The following is a 26,282-nucleotide window of genomic DNA, read 5'->3' as shown; positions in this document are numbered from 1 at the left end:
TGACATAAAGGTAATTCCATTCGAAAATTGTGAACATCCACTATTTAACTAGCAGGTGACTAAAAAATTGTCAGAAACCCAGACACCTAGAGTCATAGGTTTTTAAATCTGCAATTGAAAATCACATACAATCAAATATACTCATTAATCCACCGGGAATAATTAATTTCACACTGGAGAATGACGTACTAAAGTTCACTCAAATCCAAAGCATATTTTCTCCAGCTTTGGAAACTATGTTAAATAGGGTTTTGTGCATTTAATGGCTATACTATACCAATATTCTTAAATGGCTAGCATCTCCACCCGAGGAGATAACCCCACTGTTGAGATAATCATGGGAAAAGCAGATTAACATCTCCAAAGCATATATAAAGAGTGACTGTCACAAGGAATTACCCACAGTACACAGACATATGTACACACACACACACACACACTCCTGTCTCTCTCTCAAAAAAAAGTACCATATCTTGTTCATTTTTGTATTCTCAGATGTAATGGCACCTACTAGATTCTCAGTAAATGATGTTGAAGCATAGATGTTGAGACAACCTGTGTGATATAGCAAGGACTTCAAGTTGAAGAGATTTGAAATTTTGAGTCCAATTTTCCACTTAACCAGATGTGCAACTGTGCCATCTGTGATGGCAAACCAAGTAATTATGCCAACTATTTTAACACAGTGCCCATCTATTGGTTCTTGCCCAAAACATTTTTAAGTTATTGTCTGACACTTTGAAATTCCAAGCCTCTGTTCATGCTACTTACTCCCTATTTATATACCCCTTACAACAACTCATATCCAACTTCCAAGAACCATCTCAAATTCCGAATCCTCCATGAAACCTTCCCTTATAAATTAAAAACACGTTGTTCACTGAAGCACCTGGGTGGCTCAGCATATTAAGCGTCTGACTCTTGGTTTCGACTCAAGTCATGATCTCACGGTTTGTAAATTCAAGCCCCACGTGGAGGACAGCACAGAGCCTGCTTGGGATTGTCTCTCTCCCTCTCTCTGCCCCTCCTGTACTCACTCTCTCTCTCTAAATAAATTAAACACACACACACACACACACACACACACACACACACACATTGTTCACTGATTATTGACTTCTTATAATGTATTTTCAGTATCACATATTTTGTCACATGACTATACAATTTCCTAACTGCTACCCAAGTAAGAATTTTCGTTTCTATGAACACAAGAGAATGTGATTTTCCAGAGTTCAAAGGAAACATATTGCTAAGCATATAGTGCATACTTTCATTAAAAATGTATTTAATCGGGACACCTGGGTGCTAAGTGTCAGACTTTTGATTTTGGTTCAGGTCATCATCTCATGGTTCATGAGTTCAAGCCCTGGGTTGGGCTCCACACCGAGGGAATGCAGCCTGCTTGGGATTCTCTCTCTGCCCCTCACCCACTTGCGCTCGCTCTTTCAACCTAAATAAACTTAAAAAAAAACTTAATTAAATTGACCTGTATTTTTTTTTAAAAAAGGAAAAATATATCCCCAATGAATTAATTGCAACTTTTGTATGTCTATTTTACAGGATAGAAATGCATGTGTTTCATTTCTTTTTTAATATTTATTCATTTTTAGGAGGGAGGGAGGGAGAGAGAGAGAGAGAGAGAAAGAGAGAGAGAGAGAGAGAGAGAAAGAGAATAAGGAGGGGAGGGACAGAGATCAAGGAAGACACAGAATCCAAAGCAGGCTCCAGGCTCCAAGCCGTCAGCACAGAGCCCGATGCAGGGCTAGAACCCACAAACCGTAAGTTCATGACCTGAGCTGAAGTCAGATGCTTAACCGACTGAGCCACCCAAGCGCCCCTGTTTGTTTCTATTTTAAAGAATACAACCATGGTCTATGGCTTCTTTTGGGGGGGAGGGGGGGCTGGAACTGATTTCTATTTTTTGTTTATTTGCCTTTATTTTTTGTTTAGCTCCATGGGGATAATAAAAGTCAGAGAGGATCTTAGGTAATTTTCTATACCTGAAAAAATCCAACTATCTAGATTTTCTGAAATTGCTCTAGACTTGTGGTCAATGTGGAAGAATTTATTACCATTCTCTAACAAATAGAAGAATGGATAATGACTCTCTTTAGGGTTGAGAAACAAGTTTCTATCCAGAGTCTGACCTACTTCAATAAATCCAGCTGACACTGGCTATGAAATTAGTACTTAAGTTTTTAAAACTGCTAAAGTGCCCTTAAAGCAACCCAGAAGGACAACCCAACTGTACCTATGGGAGCTTCACCTGGGAAGGACAAAAAGGATTCCTTCCACAGTGATTAATTCTACAAATTCATTTACAGGAGAATCAGAATTACATAAAGAAAACACACTAATATGTACCTACAAAGTTTCAGTTTTGTCTTGTTCTCAGGGAAATGGGCTTAAACACCACTTAAAAGTTCATTTTATAAATTATTGAACTATTCAGAATTATGTTATAATTTTAAAAGTAGTTTCTTTGATAACAATACATTCTAACTGCCTTTACATTTACATTTTAAACATTCTAAGAGAAAAGAATTTGGCTAAAATTTTCCAGAACAAAATCCTCTTTTGATACGTTCTTGGTGAGTAACAAGAAACATTATATATAGCAATGGGGAAGTTGAGAGAAGCTAACCAATTAAATAGAGCACAATCATACTTTAACAATGATTGATATGTTGGGGGAAAAAAAAAGAAAAAAAAAAGATTCTCAATGGCCTATTCCTCCTAAATAACCAATACAACTTAGGGGAAAAGGGTATTAGAATAAAATAACTTTCCTTCATTCAAGTGTTGCTATTTGCTCAAAAAACATCAGTAACAGTTTGGACCAAGTACAGAGAACTGTGAATCTCTACAAGAAATAAGAAACACACTAAAATCAGAATTTGTTTCCTCCCCAGGCTCCTGGCTGGTTCAGTCAGTGACGCATGCTAACACTTGATCTCAGGGTCATAAGTTCTAGTCCCACAATGGGTGCAGAGTACTAAAACATAAACTTTAAACAAAAATAAATAAATAAATAAAAAGAATTTGTTTCCTCCCCAAAGCTTGTTTAAAAGTAACAAGGCAGGGCGCCTGGGTGGCTCAGTCGGTTGAGCGTCCAACTTCGGCCCAGGTCATGATCTCGCGGTCCGTGAGTTCGAGCCCCGCGTCGGGCTCTGTGCTGACAGCTCAGAGCCTGGAGCCTGCTTCCGATTCTGTGTCTCCCTCTCTCTGACCCTCCCCCGTTCATGCTGTGTCTCTGTCTCAAAAATAAATAAACGTTAAAAAAAAAAAAAAAAAGTAACAAGGCAAGATTTATTCAATATTTTGGGGTGCCTGGCTGGCTCAGTCAGTAGAGCATGCAACTCTTGATTTCAAGGTAAATTCAAGCCCCACATTGGGTATAGAGATTACATAAAAATAAAATCTTTTTTAAAAAATCTTTACTCATTATTTCTAGGTCTGTAAAAACTAACTACATAAGCAGCACTCAAGTAAGGAGTATAATGTAAATATGTAAGTACACATTCTAGAAAAATTTAAATTACAATACACATAAGTAGTTTGGCTATACAATATATGCATTTCCAAAGGAGAAACAATGGACTAATACTAAGCAAGCTAACCTGAGCTTCCTTACTTGAGTGCTTCCTAATTACAATCTTAAAAGATAAATGAAATGCAAATGAGAATAAGCATGTTAAAAAGAAATTATGATAAAAAAGTATTCTAATTGAGAGAAAAAAATCCTAGCAGAATCACAGATGTCATACTTAATTCTTTAATTCTCCCAGCCTCCTATGACATAACAGTTCTTCACACATGAGTGCTAAAAATGTTATATTCTTTATGATGGGGTTAATAACTCAAAATCACAATTTTTCTTAGTGCTTAGCATTTTATTCTTCTCATCTAAAAAATGACAGAAACATACAACCACCTAAGAAAGAGCCTACAAATATTCTACTACTGTACAATAACAATACTTTTCCTATACAGTAATCCAAAAGTAATTTTATTATGCTGACTTTCTTACGGGACAACTTAAGAGTGAAGTTTAGGGGCACCTGGGTGGCTCAGTCAGTTAAGTGTCCAACTCTTGATCTCAGCTCAGGTCTTGATCTCAGGGTTGTGAGTTCGAACACCACACTGGGCTCCACTCTGAGAGTGGAGCCTACTTAAAAATTTAATTAATTAATTAAAGCAAAGTTTAAAATAAGCAGGAGTCCTGGTGTTTTTTTTTTTAAGTTTATTTATTTATTTTTGAGAGAGACAGAGACAGCATGAGTAGAGGAGGGGCAGAGAGAGAGAGAGGGAGAGCGGGGCGGGGGGATTGAGTGAGAGAGAGAGAGAGAGAGAGAGAGAGAGAGAGAAAATCCCAAGCAGGCTCCTCATTGCCAGCACAGAGCCTGAGGCAGGGCTTGAACTCACAAAACCATGAGATCATGACCTGAGCTGAAGCAGAGTCAGATGCTTAACCGACTGAGCCACCCCGGTGCCCCAAGAGTCCTGTTTTTCAGATAAGGGGAGTAACTGAGTAAGGTCAGAGTTTAGGAGAGAAATGTTAGAATAAATAATGTATGTAAGTCACAAAGATAGAAAAGTATTATATATGCTTGATGTCCTCTATTCAATTCCCATTAAGCATCTGATTATATATGCCAGTAATACTGAAATAGTGTGATTTCTTAAATTATTCTACTCTATACCCTTAGTTTTTTCAACTTTACCTCAACAAGAAAAGTTCAAAGAAAATAATATATCTGTCAAAATCAGAAGACTAAAGGTAAATTATAATTAGGATTACAAACTAAATAATGATCAGGAATAAAATAGTGCTGAAGGAAGAAAAGGAGATGACCGTCCAATGTGCCAGTTATGGGCTGAAAGCAAAGGTAACATAAACTATATATTTTACATAACAACTTTTAACTGGGCTTTTCCTCTGACCTCCTTACCCCATTCTAGCTTCCTCCTTGCATTCACAAACTTCCTAAAATCCATTATGTACACTTGGTAACTACCATTTAGCCCTCAATTTATTATAGTCTGACAATAAGAAGGCTCACATTGGCCTCCTAGAGATCTTTTGTCTATTTTTAATTTTCACCCTACTTGACATGTCTAGAACTTGACACTGAAGGCCAGTCTTTACTTCTTATAATTCTCTGATTTCCTGGCGTCCAGACTCTAATCCTCCCTCACGGTTTCTTCTCAACCTCCTTTAATCATTCCCCTTCTCTGTGAAGGAGATTAGTGGTTAAATGTGTTTTTTTCTTGCAGTATAAATACTCCCAACCCTGTGGCTTTAACCATCATCTGTATCAACATTTTATAAAGATCAGAGCAGCTTGTGGAGCTTTTAAAAATGCAGATGAGACCAGTTTCCAGCAACCAGGCAGACTTAGAAGATAAGGAAAACACTTCCAATACAGGGTGGGATATGGCTGAATTAACATCAAAACAAGAGAATTTCTCAGGGGCCGGAAACAACAAAAAAAGTATAAGATCCAGACAAGTAAACATTTGTCCTGAGGATATCCAATCATCTTTTATGGCCTATAGACTGGCTACTGAGAAGCTCTAAGCAATGAATTAAGGAGGCAAAGCCTAGTACTTGAACAGGTAAAAACTTCAATGTCAGAGAACCATCTACAAGGATATTAAAAAAAAATGCTTTGTGGGAGATGGTGAAGATAGTATTTACCTCTGCCTTGGCTCCTATAGTACAAGAAAAAAGTCTCCTGAAAATAACATTATCCTGCATTCACCCAGTGTGAGGCCTGAATTCACACCAAGTATAGAGCCAAAGAAACCTTAAGATGGAGAATTTGGTTTAACTTTTGTTAATAGTGCCCAAAGTGCCTAGCAAGAGGCAACATAAATCCTCTGTGGAAAAATACATAGTGAACCCGGGCCTCAAAGAATTCTCACAGATAAAAGTTCGAGGTAACATGAGCTCATAATTTTTTTAAAAAATCACTAAACTCACAAAGAAACAAAATACCATGAGCTAGAATCTACAAAAACAACAAACCAGGAAATAAGACTGCAGATACTAGAATTTTCTGATAGGGAATATAAAATAAGTATGGCTACTATGTTTAAAGATATAAAAGAAGACACTAGAATATGCTGAAAGAACAAGAGATAATCAGAAATGACGAAGATGATTTGAAAAGGAAACAAACAGGGCCACCTGGGTGGCTCAGTCAGTTAAGGGTCTGACTCAGGTCATGATCTCATGGTTTGTGAGTTTCAGCCCTGGTTCAGGCTCTGTGCTGACAGCTCAGAGCCAGGAACCTGCTTCGGATTCTGTGTCTCATTCTCTCTCTGCCCCTCCCCTACTTGTGTTCTGCCTGTCTCTCAAAAATAAATAAATGTAAAAAATTAATTAATTAATTAAAAAGAAAAGGAAACAAGTAGAACTTTAGGAAATAAAACAATAATTAAAATTATAAAACTCAGTGGATAGTTAAAATAGATTAAACACAATTAAAAAGGAAAGTAATGAACAGGAAGACAGATCTGATGATTATTAAAAAAGCAATAGGGTGAAACCATGATATGAAAAATATAGGAGATTATGAGACATAGAGGATAGGATGAAGGAATCCAACATATCTAATAAGAGTTGCACAAGTGGGGCGCCTGGGTCACTCAGTTAAGCATCCAAACTCTTGATTTTGGCTCAGGTCATGATCTCACAGTTCATGGGATCAAGTCCTGCGTCGGGGACTGTCAGCACAGAGCCTGCTTGGGATTCTCTCTCCCTCTCTCTCTGCCCCTCCCCTGCTCGTGTTCTCTGTCAAAATACATCAATAAACATTTAAAAAATAAACATTAAGAAAAAAGAGTTGCACAGGGAAAACAGAAATGAGGGAGATGCAATATTTGAAGAGAGAACTGAAAATATAAACTCGATGAGACAAAGAGATTGTTGTCTGTTTTATTTTCTGCTATCTTACCTGCTTTGGCACAAGTGCCCTACACATATGTGGTGAATTAATAAAAGACCAAAGATCAGGGGTGGCTGGGTGGCTCAGTTGGTTAAGCATACAACTTTGATCCAGGTCATGATCTCAAGGTCTGAGTTCAACCCCCACGTCAGGTTCTGTGCTGACAGCTCAGAGGCTGGAGCCTGCTTCAGATTGTGTCTCCCTCTCTCTCTGCCCCTCCCCTGCTCATTCTCATTCTCTCTCTCAAATAAATAAACATTTAAATAAATAAATAACCAAAGATCTAATATATCTAACTAGAGTTTTACAAGGAGAAAATGGAATGAGAAGAAACAGAAGGTTACCATTTATTAGAGTCAGAAATCCCAGAAAATCCTGAGGATAAAGTTTTTAATATTCACACTTAGATATATCATAGTGAAATTTCAGTGACAGAAAAGACAAATTACCTACAAAGATAACAACTGAAATGACAGCTGATATCTGAACATAGCAATAGAAACTAAAAGACAATGAATGAGATTTTTGTTTAATTTTTTTTTTAATGTTTGTTTATTTATTTTTTTGAGACAGGGAGAGACAGCATGAACGGGGGAGGGTCAGAGAAAGAGGGAGACACAGAATCTGAAACAGGCTCCAGGCTCTGAGCTGTCAGCACAGAGCCTGACACGGGGCTCGAACTCACGGACCGCAAGATCATGACCTGAGCCGAAGTCGGATGCTTAACCGACTGGGCCACCCAGACGCCCCGAATGAGATTTTCAAAATATTATGAGAAAATAATTGCCAATGCAGAATTCCATACCCAGAATAAAATGTTAGGGTGCAAAATAAAGGCATTTTCAGATAAAAACCCAACAGGCTCTTACTTAAAAAAAAGAAAAGAAAAATACCTCCCAGGGGGCCTGGTTGGTTAGCTCAATGGGTAGAGCATATGACTCGATCTCAGGGTTGTGAGTTCAAGCCCTACACTGGGCATTGAGCCTAGTTAAAAGAAATTTTCTTAGGGGATGCCTGTCTGGCTCAGTTGGTGGAGCACTGACTCTCGACTTCAGGGTTGTGAGTTCAAGCCCCACACTGAGTGTAGAGATTGCTTAAAAACTAAAATCTCTGGGGCACTTGAGTGGCTTAGTTGGTTAAGCATCTGAGTTCAGCTCAGGTCATGATCTCATGGTTTGTGGGTTTGGGCCCCGCATCAAGCTCTCTGCTGTCAGCGAAGAGCCTGTTCCGAATCCTCTGTCTCTTTCTCTCTCTGCCCCTCCCCAGCTCATGCATGCACTTGCGCTCTCTCTCTCTCTCTCTCTCTTCCTCTCAAAAAATAAACATTAAAAAAAAATTTAATTTTTAAAATCTCCCAAAGATGTACTTCAAAAAGAAAGAAAATTATCTCAAAAGAAGATGCAATTGTAAAAAGGGTGAGCACAGAAAATGATAAACATAGAGGATAAACATAAATAAATATGAATTGTTACAGAAGCTAACAGTAATTAATGTCTAAAATTCTAGGCAATAATAACATTTTAATGGTGGGGGTGGACTTGTAACTAGAGTTGAAGCATTTTATGGTCCTTGGGGTGCCTCAGTGGCTCACTTGGTTAAGTGTCCAACCGTGGTTCAGGACATGATCTCATGGTTCATGAGTTTGAGCCTGCGTCGGGCTCTGTGCTTACAGCTTGGAGCCTTGGAGCCTGCTTCAGATTCTGTTTCTCCCTCTCTCTGTCCCACCCCCACACTAGCAGGTGCCCGCACGGGATCTCTCTCTCTCTCTCTCAAAAATAAATAAAAGCATTTAAAAAAAGCATTTTGTGGTCCTTACCTTGCTCAGAAAGAAGACAGAAATATATTAATTTTAAACTTTGTTGGGGTACCTGGATGGCTCAGTCAGTTAAGCGCCCAACTCTTGATTTCAGCTTAGGTTATGATCTCATGGTCCATGGGTTCAAGCCCCCAATCAAGCTTCATGCTGATGGTGTGGAGCCTGCTTGAGATTCTGTCCCCCTCTCTCTCTGACCCTCCCCTGCTCACTCTCTAGATCTCTCTCAAAATAAATAAATAAACATTAAAAAAAATTTAATTTTAGACTTTCTTTAGTTAAATATATATGTGAAAATCTCCACACCACACCTTGAAAGAACAAAATAAAAGTACAACTTGCAAACTAGCAAGAGAAAGTGGAATTAAGGAGGGGAACTGGTTAGTCAAGTCTAAATCACAGGGATTTAGAGGTGAAGGGTAAAAGGGCAGAAAAAGATATACTGGAAAAAAAAAGGAAAGAAAAAGATACACTGAGCAAAAAAAGTGGGATCTCATTTTCATAGTTCTGGGGAATGGGGCAGGACATCTTTGGGAGGCCGTTTTCGAAATTCTGCCTACTGCAATATGAAAGAGCAAAGCCCACAATAGCTAAGACCCTCCTGAAGTGGAACTATCAGGTGGGAGAATTTGACTCATATCAAGATGTACTGTAAAATTATAGTAATAAGACACTGCGGTACTGGACCAATTTATCAGAATGAAGAGTCAGAAACAGACCCATGCATATATAAAAACCTGAGATAGAGCTGGTAATGCAGATTAGTGGGGAAGAATACACTTCTCAATAAATGGGTTAAAACAACTAATTATCAATGTGAAAAAAATTAAAAATAAATCCCTAGATGACATGTTATACACAAAATTCAATTTTCAGGAGATAAGGACTTAAATAGAAAAGACAAATCTTAAAACTTTTAGAAGAAAATTTTAGGAAAATACCTTTGTCACTGGAGTAGGGAAGGGTTTCTTAAAGATACAAAAAGCACAAATCATAAAGGAAAAAGATTAATTCCATTATTTTATCCTGTTCATCAAGACACCTTAAGATGTGAAAAGATAATCCATAAACTTGGAAAAGATATTTACAAGTTATACAAAAGTTAGCTTCCAGAATATAGAATTCATGAGAAAAAACAAAACAAACAAAAAAATACAGACTATGTTAGAAAAAAGAATCTAATAGAAATGTACAAATGGCACAGCAAGTATCCCAGAAAAGGAAATATAAATGGCCAGTAAACATGAAAATATGCTCAATCTTTTAGTAATGAAGGAAATTCAAATTAAAACCACAACAAAATATCATTTAACACACTCTGGACTGACAAAAATTCAAAACTTGTGAAGTATATAGGGTAATAGGGACCCTCCCACTAGGGAACTGCCTCAATACTAAAAAAGCTTAGAAAGCATGACCAAGATAAAATTTGCTCTAGGAACTGGCACAAATGTTTTCTGGTTCATCTCTTACACTTTATTTGCAAAATCTCAGGTCGAGTGTTAAGCTTACAGAGAAACTGAACGAAATAGGACCTGCCTATTTTGGTTCTAACCAAGAAAAAAGGATTCCTTTTCTGCCTAGTAAATCCTTCCCTCGCTTTCAGAACAAACTTAATGTTTGTTATCCTTAATGTTATACTCTAAGCCTTTCTTGTCTGAATTACAAGTCTCCTGTGTTCCCAGTCTACCTCGTTTATTTTAACGTAGAACGTATTTTCAAGTCCACCCTGCCCACTTGACTGCGAACTTCTCTAGGGAAGTGATAGGGTGATTCAGGGACCCAATTACAATGTGGGTTACGGGGGGGTTCCCCCACACATCCAACAAACAATTCTCAGACACCAACTCCATGTCCTACAATTCAACTCAATTCTGACACTATCTACAGAGATAGCATCAGATTCCACAGGTTATGGGTTCAGTACTGTAAGCCTGCCCCCTCCCTCCACGTCTGATGCCAGTCACCAGCCCAGATTCTGACACACTAGCTATAGACTGGAGGTTCCAACGAGCCCCTCCAACTCTGGATGCCAATCACAAGTCTAGGCTATTACTTGAGCTTCTGACAGACTGGCTATATATCAGATGCTCCCACAACCTCCTCCTTTGGTCCAATTAATTTGCTAGAGCATCTCTCAGAACTCAGAGAAACATTTAGTTACTAGATTACCAGTTTATTATAAATGGATATAACTCAAAACAGCAGATGGAAGAGATGCATAGAGCAAGGTGTGGGCAAAGGTGCTGAGCTTCCGTTCCCCCTGAATCTCCATGTGCTCATCAACCTGGAAGCTCTCCAAACGCCATCCTCCTTTTGGGTTATGAAAGCTTTATTATTGGTGACTGATTCAAGCCCCTCTCCCCTCCCTGGAAATCAGAGGGTGGGACTGAAAGTTCCAACCCTCTAATCACAAGATTTGGTTTTCCTGGAAACCAGCCTCCATCCTTAGGTGGGTCCAAAAGTCAACATTACCATAACAAAAGACAATTTTTCACTTTCACTTAGAAAATTCCAAGGGATTTTTAGGGGCTCTGTGCCAGAAGGAGGACAAAGACCAAACATATATTTTTTTTTATAAATCACAGTATCATAGGAAGATACCATTTATTATTCTTGTCACCCTAAAAGTCAGACCTAAAGACTTGATCACCAGTAAGACATATTTTTGCTGCACAGCAGACAATAAACATTCTGGGGTTAAATGATCTAATGTAAGGATCAAACAAGATAATAGTTGTGAACCATCAATATGCTGATGATATTCCTACACTATTAAAAAAGAAAATACATTTCATGCATAGTATCTCAAGTAATCCCCACAATCTTGTTAAAATACATATTAATATTCCCACTTTATAGTAGAGGTACCTTTGTAAGAGGTTCATGGAGATTAAGTAACTTCCCCAAGATCAGGCACTAACAGGTGAGGGTGGAAGATCTAAGATTTGAACCCAAGTCTACTGCTGCATCCAAGTGATTTTACTTCAATATTCCTCAAATTCATTTATGCATCTTTTTAACTGGCTTACTTCAGGACTTCTTTCTCAGAAGCCACAGAGCAGTGTCATATATTGATTTTGGAATAAAATACAACTATATTTGAATCCCCATTGTCATTTATCAGTTGTCACATTTTCCATTTGTAAATCACAGGTACTACTACTTATCTTCAGTGGTTGTGGTAAGCACAACAAAATGCTCAGTGTCTAGCATATGGTAAATACTTAAAAAATAGTAGCTCATACTTCTATTATTATGATTGTGTCATTTGTCTCTTTACCTCCAACCTGCTTCCTACAATCCTTTTTCATTACAATGAAAGCTATTTCTTTAAAATACAAGTAATTTGCCAACCTAATTGCATAGCTTAATCTCGAGCCACTCCCTCCCCATCCTTTTTGTTCCTTCTTCTGATGCTACTCCAATACTGACTACTTTCTACCATGTTTTTGCACATGTTCCCCATTGCATTTGCCTAGCAAATTCCAAGTCATCTTTCAAACCTTCAACTCAAACGTCTTCTCTGAAAAGTCTTCACTAATGCACCGTCATCATGCACTTCTCTGTTAACCTTTGTACCTCACAAATACTTCTAGTCATAATTAACACATGGTACCATGACTGCTTACCTACTAAAATACGGACCCCCTTCAGTACTGGATATTCACCTTGTATTTCTAGCATCTAGCACAGTGCCTGGAACATGAGCAGTGCTAAATAAATACTCACAGGGTTAAGTCAAAGCTTATTCCCTATCCAGGACCACACACCAGCAATTCTCCTCCCTCTCTTTCTCTCACATCATTCCCAATCTTATTCTCCACTGATCTCTTCCCTTCAGTCTAGCAACATGGCTTCTCTACCCTAAACAAAAAAAGCTTCCTTTGATTCCACTCCCACCCTGATGTACTTAGTTCAGTTCTCTCTTCGATGCCTAATATGTAATCATTTCTCAACTTGTCATCTTCCTCATTAGAATACATTTTTGTTTTCTCATGTCACAAAGCCTATGCTTCTATTAAGCTCTTATACATATTCTTTATATTAGAATTTAATGTTTAAATGTATTTTCTTGACCATACCAATAAAGCCTCAAATTCTTCTCTGTCCCAATCAGGTAACTATAAACTATTACCAAACAAAGACGAAGATGAAGATGAAGAAGAAACTAGTCAAGGAATATTTACCCATCTTTTAAACAGTAAAAATGTGTTACCTGAATAAGAATTAAGAGAAACTGTCCACCGTACTGTTAGTCCTATTAAGACCACAATTGTCATCAAGTGCCATTTCTCCATAATTTTTCTTCAAATCTAGGGAGGGGAAAAAACAGGACCAGTGCCAGAATACTTTTAACACGCAGTCAGTAGCACTTCTTTTCTTCATCAGAGAAATGTTATCAATTCCCTGGAATTAGGAGTTTGAGAGAATTTTAAGTGATGCTTCCTTTCCAGTTAAATATTGATCTTTATGTCTATGAAGTAGCCTAGAAGAAAAAAAGAGAGAAAGAGAGAGAGACCAAGATTTAGCTGTGCATAGTCTAACAAAAAATCCATTAAACCAAGTAGAAACACACAGAATTGGAGGTGGGGGCAAGGAGGAAAGTGGGTAGTTTTAAAGTTCCTTATTTCCTAGTCTTCTAGTTGGGAAATACACCTCAAAAGGTAGCTCTCCCTGTTAAATGGGACTTAATAAATCTAAAGATATGGTAAAGATCTGTCCTTATGAGGGAATATTTCTGAGTGAAGAAAAACAAGAGAGTGGAAGAGTTAATTCCATCTAAAGCATGTTTATCTACAGGTAAAAATAAGACTACAAAAGTAAATTTAGGGATGTTTTATTTTTGGTACAGAGAGAAAGAGAAATTTTATCTTTCTACTTAGTTTGAGAAAATGTTCCACTAAAGTAATTCATGTAGTTTGATTTTTACTTCTTTTCTTCCAAACTATACATTCACTAACCACACCATTTTTCTACCTTAAAGAATGAACCTTTACAAGAATAAATAATAACCCCAACTCTTAAAAGAAAATACAAAAGCAGTAAAATGCAATTAACCATTTCCATGGTTTTTTTTTTTCCCCCTTCAGTTTTCTCCTTGGGTTGGATGGTTTAAAAGTAAAAAAAGCTTTGAAAAATCATGGGCCATTTTAACCACAGGATATACTTTAAATATAACCAGAAAAATACAATAAGTCAACTGAAAAAACTAGGGGAAAATTGGCACATTCCACCCACGGGGGGGGGGGGGGAATTAAGAATGTAATAAAACATTAGTTTTATTTATTTTTTTATTAAGTTTTTTATTTTAATTCCAGTGGACTTAATATACAGTGTTATATCAGTTTCAGATATACAATATAGTGACAAAAGTTATTCTCTTATTTAAATATAGCAAAGTCAACCCTAGAACTAATGAAGTCTAGCTCAATCAGGAAGAATGACTCAAAGCGGTAAATAAGGCTATGGAAATATATTATTCAAATTTGGATTATATAAATTTCCTTTCTCTTTCCTCCCTCCTACTGCATTCATTTTTAATTGTTTTACTGTTCACTAGAACTTCTATCACAGAAGCAAAGCAAGCAGAAAAATTAAAATTCAATCACTTTCCAGTGTTGACTCTGCATTTCACACAAGTTATAGGCCATTATAAACTATTCAAAAAAATTTTAAGTTTATTTATTTATTTTGAGAGGTAGGAGAGAGGCAGAGAGGGAAAGAGAGAATCCTAAGCAGGCACTGCACTGTCAGCTGAGAGCGCACCGTGGGGCTTGAATCCATGAACCATGAGATCATGACCCAAGCCAAAACCAAGAAACGGATGGTTAATTGACTAAGCCACTCAGATGCCCCAAAATTCTTTTTTAGACCAACACAAAAAGCCCTTTTTATCAATACGCTGCACTATACATTCCAGAACTGCAATACAACAATTTACTTTACCAAGATATCATGTTTAAAATTGATTTTACAAATGTTAATTCCTCAATTTAAAACTACAGCTTTACTGGGGTGCCTGGGTGGCTCAGTTGGGTAAGCATCCCACTCTTGATTTTGGCTCAGGTCATGATCTCATGGTTTGTGAGTTCCGAATCCCATATCAGGCTCCATGCAGACAGCACGAGCCTGCTTGGAATTCTCTCTCTCCCTCTCTTTGCACTGCGCCCACTCCCTCACTCGTATTCTCTCTCTCTGGCTTGCTCTCTCTCAAAAATAAAGAAGTAAACTTAAAAATTGGGGCGCCTGGGTGGCTCAGTCGGTTAAGCGTCTGACTTCGGCTCAGGTCATGATCTCAGTTTGTGAGTTCAAGCCCCGCATCAGGCTCTGTGCTGCAGGCTCAGAGTCCGGAGCCTGCTTAGGATTCTGTGTCTTCCTCTCTCTCTGCTCCTCTCCCGCTCACCCTCTGTCTCTCTCTCTCTCAAAAAAATACATAAACATTTTTAAAAAATAAAAAATAAAAATAAATAAATAAAAATATAGCTTAACTAATACTGCATCTAGGAAATTTAAATCACTAGTATGACCAAGTTAAGTCAATTATCCACAATTCCAGAAAATCCTATGTAAGAACTGCCCCAGGAACCTTAAGTAACAAAAAATAAGACTGCCAATAACACTAAATAATCTTAATGAACTTAAAAAGAATATAATGCTTAACTAATATGATGCTCATCAAGTCTGCCAAGAGCAGAGTGGTGGAAGGGACAACTGATGGATGAAAGAATCACATCCAAGAAAATGTGAACATCTATGATGGACTAACTCTAACTCCAAAGATCATGACAGGAATAAATTCAAATAAATTCAAAGCCCTGAACTTAAATGTGAAAAAACAAGTGTACAAAAATCAACTGCTTGAGTACTAAAAGGGAGACAACAAGTAACAGGTGATAACTGTCAGTTTTGTAGGGACCCAGAATCAGTGTTACAGGTATTTTGATTTCAAAGTAAAAACTTCAAAAACAAATAAAAATAAAAAATAAAAGTAAAAAATTTAACTAGTTTAAATTTACTTATTGTTTTTAGTAATCTCTACACCCGATGTGAGGCTCGAATTCACAACCCTGAAATCAAGAGTCACATGCTCTTCCAACTGAGCCAGGCAGCCAGGCAGCCCATAAGTAGTTTAAGTAAAAATAAATAAATAAAGTGTGTGTGTGTGTGTGTGTGTGTGTGTGTGTGTGTGTGTATTAGTAAAGCTTTTCTAAAGATTAAAGCTGTTCAAAAATGAAATGATTTGCTTCTTAAAAAGGGAGTTCCTCTTTAACAGGTTCTAACAGAAGCTGAACAACTACTTGAAAGAATATTTTTAGAGTGTAGAATAGATGACTAATTTCTAAAGTGTATACTAAATCCGATTTTGGAAACATATTATGTGTCTGAATTAATATAAATCCTGATAATACAAAAGATTTGGTCTCCCAACAAACATGTTAATGTTTCCCCTAATTCCCAACAGTTACCCAGTTTTGTGGGGTTTCTTTGATGAATAAAATGGACAGGACTTCCGATCCTTCACAAATGGCTCATGCTAAAACTAAAGGGCATCAAAAACATCTTTTCCGCACATCTTTTTACACTTAGAACAAAATGCAAATACTCCAGACATAAGACCCTCTATCATCTGACCCCTGCCTGCCTCTCAGATTTCATCTCCTCCCACTTTCCTACAAGGTCTTCCCTCTCTTCCTAAAACCTGTCAGTTTCATTTATTACCCTCTGTTCCTCTCCTCTGCGTGGAATGCTTTTACCCAGCTCACTGGCTAACCTTTTGTCATTCATATTGTGTCTCAAGTCATCCCCTGGGAAAGCTCATCCTTGACCACCTTACTAAAGTTTCCACCTCTTACTGTTTGTACAATTACCTTCTTTAATTTTCTTCCTAATTCTTTTCACTATCAGAAATTGTATTCTTAACACAACATAGAATAATCTCACAAACATAATGGGTAAAAAATGCTAGATATTAGGGACACCAGGCTGGCTCAGCTGGTGGAGTTTGTGACTCTTGATCTCGGAATTGTGAGTTCAAGCCCACACTTGGTGTACAGATTACTTAAAAATAAAATCTTAAAAAAAAAAGCTCCATACTAAAGAGTACATATAATATGGTTCCATTTATGAAAGGCTCATAACAAAGTTAATCTATGGTATTAGAAATCATTAAAGAGGTTACCTTTACGGAGAAAAGAGAGGATGGTGATTGGGAGAGGTCTTCCAGGGAGGTCTTCTCAGAAGCAGCTGTGACTGTTCTGCTTCTTGATCCGAGTGGTGGCTAAAAGATGCATTTTCTTTACCATAATCAGCAAGTTACAACTTAGGATTGGTGTAGAGTATTTTATAGTACATATGTTACATTCCAGTAAAAAAAAAAACATAAAAGGAAATTACATTTATTTGACAACCAGAACATAAGCTCCCTGCAAGCAAAGATCCTCTTTTCTTAGCTGTTGGCTCTGTTCCCTGCACTTAGAACAATGTTGGCAAAAAGCAAGTACTCATAAAACATTTGCTGAATGGAGATCTTCCTGTGTATGAAGAGGGGAGGTACCACTTTTACTGAGTCCCTTGTGCGTAAAAACATTATGACACTTTTAACGGATCTCTTCTCCTTTACAGTAAAAAGGGCTCTGCAAAGCAAAGTACAGTTAACTGTTTAACCCATCCACACGTCAAGAAGTTTTCACGCAGGTGGCAGAGAAGTGTCCGTCCTACTTTCCTCAGAGTACATTTCGACCAAAAACAAAAACAAGCAAAAACCTCAGTCGTTCACACCCCAGGGCCGAATTTGTTCCTTTTTTCTGAAAGGTCCTTCCCCCAACGTGGACACAACACCTAGAGTGTGAGCCTATCCCAGAGGAGCACGTCTGGCGAAAGGGACCGTCCTAACGTTTCTCCTCCCTTTCTCCAGCGGTCCAGACCCTCAAGACCGCAGGAACAAGGGCGCCGAGGCCGCTGCAATCAAGGGGTCCCACCACCATCCCCACGTCCAGTCACCCGACTTCCAAGCGAGACTGCAGGTTGAGGTAGGGAGGCCTCGCCAGCCTCCCCTCTGAGTGGGGCTGGACCGGGAGCCAGGCTGGGGATCCGGGCTGCTAGCAGCCGACCGGATCGCAGCGCTTCGCGAGTCCCCCGCCCCTCCCCACATTGACCCAGCAGCCCAGACACCCTAGGGTCCCGGCCTCTTACCCCGCAGCCCGTAGAGCATTAGGATTCGCGCCCGCAGCTATCCCAAGGAGGCGCCTGCGCGCTCGCACCCACGGCAGAGCGCCTCTCCGGTCTTCCGCCTCCGGGAACGCGCGCGCCGGGCGCGGGGGCGAGCCCGTCGAGCGTGAGGGGAGGGGCGGGGAAAAGGCGCGGAGAGGAGGTGGCCGGCTTAGGAGGCGGGGCACCGGATGGCGGAACCTGAGAGGCCTCCCGGCCCGGGTTAGGCTTAGGGCAGGTGGAAAGCCCCTTGCTCTTCTTTCCCGGGCTGGTGGCCAAGGCCCGAGCGGCTGCTTAGTCCACAGATTCCTGTCAGGGGCGCGTCTTGGCTCCCTCCACGGAGTGAAGAGCCCTTGGCTAGTCCTCACCACCGGGCAGTGGGTCTTTCTCTGTGCCTGTGCCCTCAAGGAGTCAGAAAGCCAACCTGCTTCACTTTCAAGCTACATGCCCCTGATGAAGAATGTATTAAGCTGGTAGGTTACTCCGTGTAAGAAACATTAAACGTCTACCTATTTTCGAGAGCCTGTGGGCTATACAAAGAAACAGCGCTGCCCTCAGGTAGCCACTACACCTTCCCCATCAGGTAGCTTGGATCACTTATCCCCAAACTTGCCCAAAATAACTACATTCCCTCCTCTGTTTAGAGAATGCACTCATTCCTCACTGCTGAATCCTGCCATTCTATATAAGCCATAAGTAACAGCAAATATTTAACTATGGCTTTCTATTCAGTCGGTCTGCACAGCTCTCTGGATCTACTTTCTTCACCTGTGAAATGAGTCAGAGGGTCCAGGTAAACTTCCAACTCTAAAACGTTATTCAATATTTAAAAGACTGTCAATACTAGAAACATGGAGAAATGTGGCCAAGTCCCTGCCCTCAAGAGACTTCTCATTGGCAAGACATTTTTATGCATAAAAGGATAGAAAGCAATAGAAGGGAGCACACGCTAAATTTCAGATTATTGGGGCGCCTGGGTGGCTCAGTCGGTTAAGCGTCCGACTTCCGCTCAGGTCACGATCTCGCGGTCCGTGGGTTCGAGCCCCGCTTCGGGCTCTGGGCTGACGGCTCAGAGCCTGGAGCCTGCTTCCCATTCTGTGTCTCCCTCTCTCTCTGCCCCTCCCCCGTTCATGCTCTCTCTGTCTCAAAAATAAATAAAAAAATTAAAAAATGTCAGATTATTAATATATGCATTAAGTACTATAGGAGTTCAGAGAAGAGGATTCACTGTAAATTACAAACTGTCAGGAAATGCTTTCCCTGGACAGTCAGCTGAGCTTTGAAGGAAAGCCTGGAGGATAGGAGTAGGACTCCAGGCAAAGGAAATGGCTCAAGCCAAAGTTGTAGCAGCTGAAAAGTGCAGAACATTTCCTCTAGTTTAGGTGGTGGGTGATGAAGCTGGAAAGGGATAACTGTGGAGAGCCTTGAATACCAGGCTGTGGTGTTTGGAATTTATTCAATGATCAGTAAGGGGCCATTAAATGACCTTTAGCAGGGAGTCAAGTGTACACTACAGTGTTAGTGAAAGTTTAAAGTGATAATGGATAAGATGAATCAGAGGAAGAGGTAGAAATCATTATAGTAGCCTATGCACGATTAGACAAGGGCCTGGACTGAGATGGTAATAGTGGACTTGGAAAAGAGATCAATGCAAGAGGAAGAATGTACAGATCCTCATAACACAGTAGACATGTAGAAGAAGCGAAACAAAGAGGGTAAAATCAAGGATGGCTCCCCAAGGTTTCAAGTCTGAATTACTAGAAAATCTGAAAGATCTGGGGAAGTCTAGGGAGAAGCTGACTTGGAGGAAAAGGTGTTGCATTGTGAGTTTGAGGTGACAACCAGACAAAGTAGTAATCTTCAGGTACCAGTTATGAATCAGAGCCTAGACAAACAATTGGGGTTGAAGGTAGAGATATGAAAGTCTCTCATTTGAAGAATGAGAGAGACAAGACAGTACAGTGGGAAAATAGACAACCATACTTCAGTAAACATATATTTAAGGCCAAGAAGAAAAAGACAAACTGATGAAAGATATTACATCATTACAAGCATAGGGGGAAATCCAGTACCTTGCAAGATCATAAGTAGTAAGCATCTTGTGGATAAGAACCATGTTTGACAAACTAAAAATCATGTTTTATTGAATCTAATTGGCTCCATCAATTATAAGAAGCACCATTTTTTTAAATTTGTTTATTTTTGAGAGAAAGAGAGCATAGTGGGGGAGGGGCAGAGAGAGAGGGGGACAGAAGATGTGAAGCAAGTTCTGAGCTGACAGCAGCGAGCCCTATGCAGAGGTCTAACTCACAAACAAGATCATAACCTGAGCCAAAGCCTGACACTCAACCGACTAAGTCACCCAGGTGCCCCAGAAGCACCATTTATGTTCAACTAAGAAATAAGGTTACCATTTAAACTAGTTATGACTATAAAACACGATTGCAGAAATATTAATATGTGAGAAATATACATCTCCAAATGATGAAATTGGTATAAGCCTCTCCTTACTGCCTAGCTTCTGGCACAGCATTAATAGCAAACACAGCCAGCGGGCACCTGGATGGCTCAGTTGCTTTAAGCGTTTGACTCTTTTTTTTTTTTTTTTTTAATGCTTATTTATTTTTGAGAGACAGAGACAGAGCATGAGTGGGGGAGGGGGAGAGAGCGAGGGAGACACAGAATCTGAAGCAGGCTCCAGGCTCTGAGCTGTCAGCACAGAACCCCATGTCGGGGCTCTAACTCATGAACCCAGAGATCATGACCTGAGCCCCAAGTGTCTGACTCTTGATTTTGGCTAAGGTCATGATCACGGTTAGTGAGTTCTAGACCCACACTGGGCTCCACACTGACAATGCAGAACCTGCTTGGGATTCTTTCTTAATCTCTCTCTCTCTCTCTCTCTCTTCCTCTGCCCCTCCTGTGCACTGTCTCCCACTCCCTCTCAAAGTAAGTAAAATAGGGATGAGTGGGTGGCTCAGCCGGTTAAGCATCCAATTCCAGCTCAGTCATGACCTAACAGCCTATGGGTTTGAGCCCCATGTCAGGCTCTGTGCTGACAGTTCAGACCCTGGAACCTGCTTTGGATTCTGTGACTCCCTGTCTCTCTGCCCCTCCCCCACGCATGCTCGGTCTGTCTCTCAAAATATAAATAAAGAAATGTTAAAAATTCAAAAAAAAAAAAAGTAGGGGCACCTAGGTAGCTCAGTCGGTTGAGCGACTGACATTGGCTCAGGTCATGATCTCACGATTTGTGAGTTTGAGCCCTGCGTCGGGCTCTGTGCTGACAGCTCAGAGCCTGGAGCCTGCTTCTGATTCTGTGTCTCCCTCTCTCTCTGCCCCTCCCCCACTCATACTCTGTCTCTCTGTCTCCGAAATAAACATAAAAAAATTTTTTTAAATAAAAAAACTAAGTAAAGTTAAAAACAAGCACACAGCTGGTACTTAAAATGTTCATTGAATAAACAGTAGAAGGGACATCTAAGCCTCTATTTCATGGCTGAACTTCCTCCCCACTGCATCTACATCCTACTCCTGCTCTTTGCCTCTAGTAGATACTATCATCTCTAAAAGCCCAGTACCTGTACATAACAGATGCTCAGTAAATGCATTTTGAATGAGGTCATCAGGGTAACCCCTAATCCAATCTGACTGGTATCCTTGTAAGAAAAGGAAATTTGGTCACACATGTGCCCATACACAGGAGAGACCATGTGAAGACACAGGGAGAAGATGGCCATCTACATCCAAAGAAAGAGGTCTCAAAAAAACCAACCCTCCTGACACCTTTATCTTGGACTTCTGGCCTCAGAAGGGTGAGAAAATAATTTTTGTCTTTTAAACCATCCAGTCTGTGGTATTCTGTATGGCAGCCCTAATAAACGGATACATACCTTATACTGTCGATACTCAATGCACTAGGCAAACTTCTTCACATAAATCATTCTTTTGTGGTAGTTGGTAGTTCCTTTTCTAGATTACTTCCACCCACGAATAATACAAGCACTTTTCTGTCTTGAGTCTAGGGCTTCCCTGAGTCCCACTGAAAATCATTCACCTGATCATAGCTGCTCTTTGAAATAGGTTCCTCTTTCCTGCCTGTACATCTTCCTAATTTGACCCTTGTATGTCATTTTCCATTATTCTGCCATCTCCAAAATAGTAGCCTCTTTTATATACTAAAAATCTTTCATATCCAATTCACTTGATCCATACAGTAACTCTGAGAGAATGGTAGAACAGGTATTATTATCCCTTTCTGACATACAAGAAAACTTGAGAGCAACATTTCCCAAAGTATGTTTCATAGAACTCTCATTCAGTGAAATAAGTGTTGTCAAAAAAAAAAAAAAAAAAAAAAAAAAAGGTATGAAGACTGTCTCTTGATGCTGAGATAAATAAGTTTGAAAACAGTGGGTTATACTAATCTAAAAAGGATTCCTTACTTCAGGTCTTTTCAGAGTCTTTTATGTGTTATGTACATCATGATTCTCCAAGAGAATATGGAATTTTCAGACTTATTTGACCATGGAATCCTATCCCCACACCCCACCCCACCTCCCACTTCCCATCTTACAGGGTGGTCCATGAAACACAGTTGGAAATGCTGGTTTGAGACATTGTATAATTTCTATAAGAGATACAGCAAATAAATGTCAGAACCATGACTGAACCATAAGAGGTATCTGGGGAGCTCAGTCGGTTGAGCATCTGACTCTTGGTTTCAGCTCAGGTCATAATCTCCTGGTTTGTGAGTTCGAGCCCCACGTCAGGCTCTGCAATGATGGTGTGAAGCCTGCTTGGAATTCTTTGTCTCCCTCTCTCTCTGCCCCTCCCTTGCTCGAGCTTGTCCTCTCTCTCTCTCTCTCTCTCTCTCTCTCGATCTCAAAAATAAATATATAAATGTTTTTAAAAAATAAACATGGGGGCGCCTGGGTGGCTCAGTTGGTTACACGTCAGACTTCGGCTCAGGTCATGATCTTCACGGTTCATGAGTTTAAGCCCTGCATCAGGCTCTTTGCTGACAGCTCAGAACCTGGAACCTGCTCCAGATTGTGTGTGTGTCTCTCTCTGCTCCTCCCCTGCTCGCACTCTCTCAAAAATAAATAAACATTAAAAAAAGTATAATAAAATAAACATGGATCTTAGTTATTTTGATTCCTTTTCAGGTCTATATAAAAGAAGCTCAGGAGTACAGAGATTGCACACACAAAAATGCCAAAATATTGACATGAAGACTATCCTTATTAAGACTGTGAACTTTGAAAGTTAATTACAGAACAAAACTAAGTGGAAAAAAGAAATCCCTAAAAACCAGAATTAAAATGAAACAAAAAAATTGAAATGTGTACCCAGTTGGTAGCTGAACTACACAGAAAATAACTCTTCCAAGTGAATTTAAAACTTGGTAATTTGATAGTAAACCCCTGACTGCAGTATACCCTAAGGAAAAAGATCTGTTTAAAAAAATAAAATAAGGGCACCTGGGTGGCTCAGTTGGTTAAGCATCCGACTTCAACCCAGGTCATGATCTCATAGTTCATGAGTTCGAGCCTCGCATCAGGCTCTGCACTGACTGTGCAGAACCTGCTTGGGATTCTCTCTCTCTCTCCCTCTCTCTCTGCCCCTACTATGCTCTCTCACTCTCTCTTTCTCTCTCTCTCAAAAATAAATAATTTTTTTTAAAAATAAATAAAAATAAAATAAAATAATGGTTATTAGTAATTATGTTGTTGGTGTTTAGATTAGTGTTGTCCTCTACTGTATGTGTGGGATACAGAAAATGAAGAGTTATGTGATATTCAAATTTTATCATGCTGGTGTTTTGATATCAGGATTCTTAATGTGAAAAATGAGTTAAAGGTGTAAGATGGAAGTTAAGCATCAGTATAAACTCATGATTTATTTCATTGAATTATTGAAAGGAAGGAAGGGAAGGAAAGGGGGTAAAGGATGAAGACAGGAAAAGAGGGAGAGAGGGAGGAAATAAAAAGAAAATATATCACCTAGCTTTTTTTGCTGAAAGGACATAAAAACCAAGTCAGTAATAATAAGCATCCTTAGCACAACGACTGTCTTAAAATACGTATGGCCCTATTAAAAGGAACGAGGGATTCTTGGAAAAATAGCCTGGAAAAGAAATATACAAAAATAGATCTGGAACATTTTGTTATAGTAGATATCAAGGAAACTATTAAAAACTACTAGGGTTGGGGCACCTGGATGGCTTAGTCTGTTAAGCAACCAGTTTGGCTCAGGTCATGATTTCATGGTCCATGAGTTCGAGCCCCACATCGGGCTGTCTGCTGTCATTGCAGAGCCTGATTGTGTTCCTCTGTCTCCCTCTCTCCTTGCCCCTCCCCCATGCTCGCTCGCTCTCTCTCTCTCTCTGTCAAAAATAAATAAACATTTAAAAAAATTAAAAATAAAACTACTAGGGTCAATGTCAGAAAGTCTCAGGAGCCAAACTGAAGAGACTCTGGCTAGCCATATATGGGACACATTGATCATCACTAAGCATAATAAGTACAATGAATTGAAACACATCAAATTTGAATTATCTGTGGAATTGTCCCATTCTCCATGAGCTCATAATGCTATAAATAAAAATTCATCAATGAAGGAAGCTAGTAAACCATTTATTATTTTGAAAGCTGGTAAATGAAAAAAAAGAATCAGGGGCACCTGGGTGGCTCAGCCCAAGCATCCAACTTGGGCTCAGGTCATGGTCTCAGGGTTGGTGAATTTGAGCCCCACATCAGGCTCTGTGCTGACAGCTCTGAGCCTGGAGCCTGCTTTCAGATTCTGTGTGTTGCTCTCTCTCTCCCCCTCCCCCACTCACTGTTTTTCTCTCTCTCTCTCTGTCAAGAATAAACATTAAGAAAATTTAAAAAAAAGAATCAGTTATTCTGCCTTTGTTCTACAAATTATTCCACTGGATAGCCAAATAGTTTTTACACACACACACACACACACACACACACACACACACACACACACACCACACACATGAATCACCTTGGTTTCAAACTACCAAACAGCCTTATAGATGAGACTAATAGCTTTTGGGACTTCAGAAACCTACCTGGGGCACCTGGGGGGCTCAGTTAAGTGTCCGACCTCGGCTCAGGTCATGATCTCCACATCATGCTCCACATCAGGCTCCAAGCTCACAGCTTAGAGCCTGGAGCCTGCTTTGGATTCTGTGTCTCCCTCTCTCTCTGCTCCTCCCCTGCTTGCACTCTGTCTCTGTCTCTCTCTCAAAAATAAATAAACATTAAAAAAAAAAAAAACTTAAAAAAACCCAAGAAACTTACCTTATATTTGAATGGAACCAAAGTGAAATCAACCTAAACTGCGTCCTTATCTACTGTGAATGGAGTGATTTAAATGTCTTTATTGCTTAAATGAAGCTAATGAAGTTAATTTATAATTACTTATGGATGTACTCATTTACTCAACAAATATATTTTTTTAAGTTTCTTTTTATTTTAAGTATAAACTACCCCCCCCCAACATGGGGCTTGAACTCATGACCCCAAGATCAAGAGTCACATGCTCAGACTGAACCAGCCAGACACCCCTCAACCAATATTTACTGAATAAATAGCCTGCCCTTAATAATAATAAATAACATATATACATATAATAATAAATAATAATAAATAGCTTGCCCTACAAACTTAAGAAGTTTGTAGACCAGTATTATATAAATAGTGCAGGAGATATAAGTCATTGTTATTTTTACTGTCAATTTCAGAAGCCACTTGGAATTATTCTCTTACAAATACAGATTTTTCAAGTGTATATACATAATCACACAAATAAAAATAATTTTGTTGATATGGACCATAAAAGAAATAATGCATGTTCCAACCACATAGTTCAAACATTGTTATTGTAACAGAATCTAGGAACAATTCTAGGGAGTTCATATTTTTATATATTTATATTGAGATATAAATAAAACAGAAGAAATATAAATCTAAAGGTCCACAGATATAGTTTGGTGCAGAAGTCTAAGTTCATTAAAATCATAAGATTTTAAAACCCTGTTTTTAAAAGTTATTAAAATGGAGAATGGTGCTTACATCTTTACAGATAAAAAGAGTTCTTTAATGTGGCAATGTAATGTATTCGTTGGTTCATGGTCCCCAAATCTCCAAGGAGTGTCACAAATCTACATCTCTCTCAGCCCAGGATTTTGAATTTAAATTTAAATATATGATATACACTATAACTTAACTCAACATATTTGGGAGAATTATAAACATCTATAATTTCCAATAATGAGTAACACTGTT

General features: G+C 39.2%; 1 protein-coding gene across 8 annotated transcripts in view; it reads right to left on the bottom strand.

Moving 5' to 3' along the window:
* Window positions 1-18,056, bottom strand: part of ALG6 (ALG6 alpha-1,3-glucosyltransferase) — a 65,781-nt gene extending 47,725 nt beyond the window's left edge. The window contains exons 1-3 of one of the 8 annotated variants that reach the window (XM_042951992.1): window positions 17,965-18,056; window positions 16,952-17,091; window positions 12,989-13,258 (exon numbers count right to left, since the gene is read on the bottom strand). In XM_042951992.1, the coding sequence (XP_042807926.1) occupies window positions 12,989-13,070 (82 nt within the window). In that variant the 5' untranslated portion in view covers window positions 13,071-13,258; window positions 16,952-17,091; window positions 17,965-18,056. Of the gene's footprint in view, window positions 1-12,988; window positions 13,259-16,951; window positions 17,944-17,964 lie in introns of those variants that run through there. The other 7 variants (XM_042951994.1, XM_042951991.1, XM_042951995.1 and 4 more) reach the window with 7 other exon arrangements.
* Between the last annotated feature and the right edge of the window lie 8,226 nt (window positions 18,057-26,282).

The sequence above is a fragment of the Panthera leo genome, chromosome C1 (genome assembly GCF_018350215.1).
Source record: "Panthera leo isolate Ple1 chromosome C1, P.leo_Ple1_pat1.1, whole genome shotgun sequence".
In the NCBI taxonomy this organism is placed as follows: domain Eukaryota; kingdom Metazoa; phylum Chordata; class Mammalia; order Carnivora; family Felidae; genus Panthera; species Panthera leo.
This window is presented reverse-complemented; position numbering and strand designations above follow the sequence as displayed.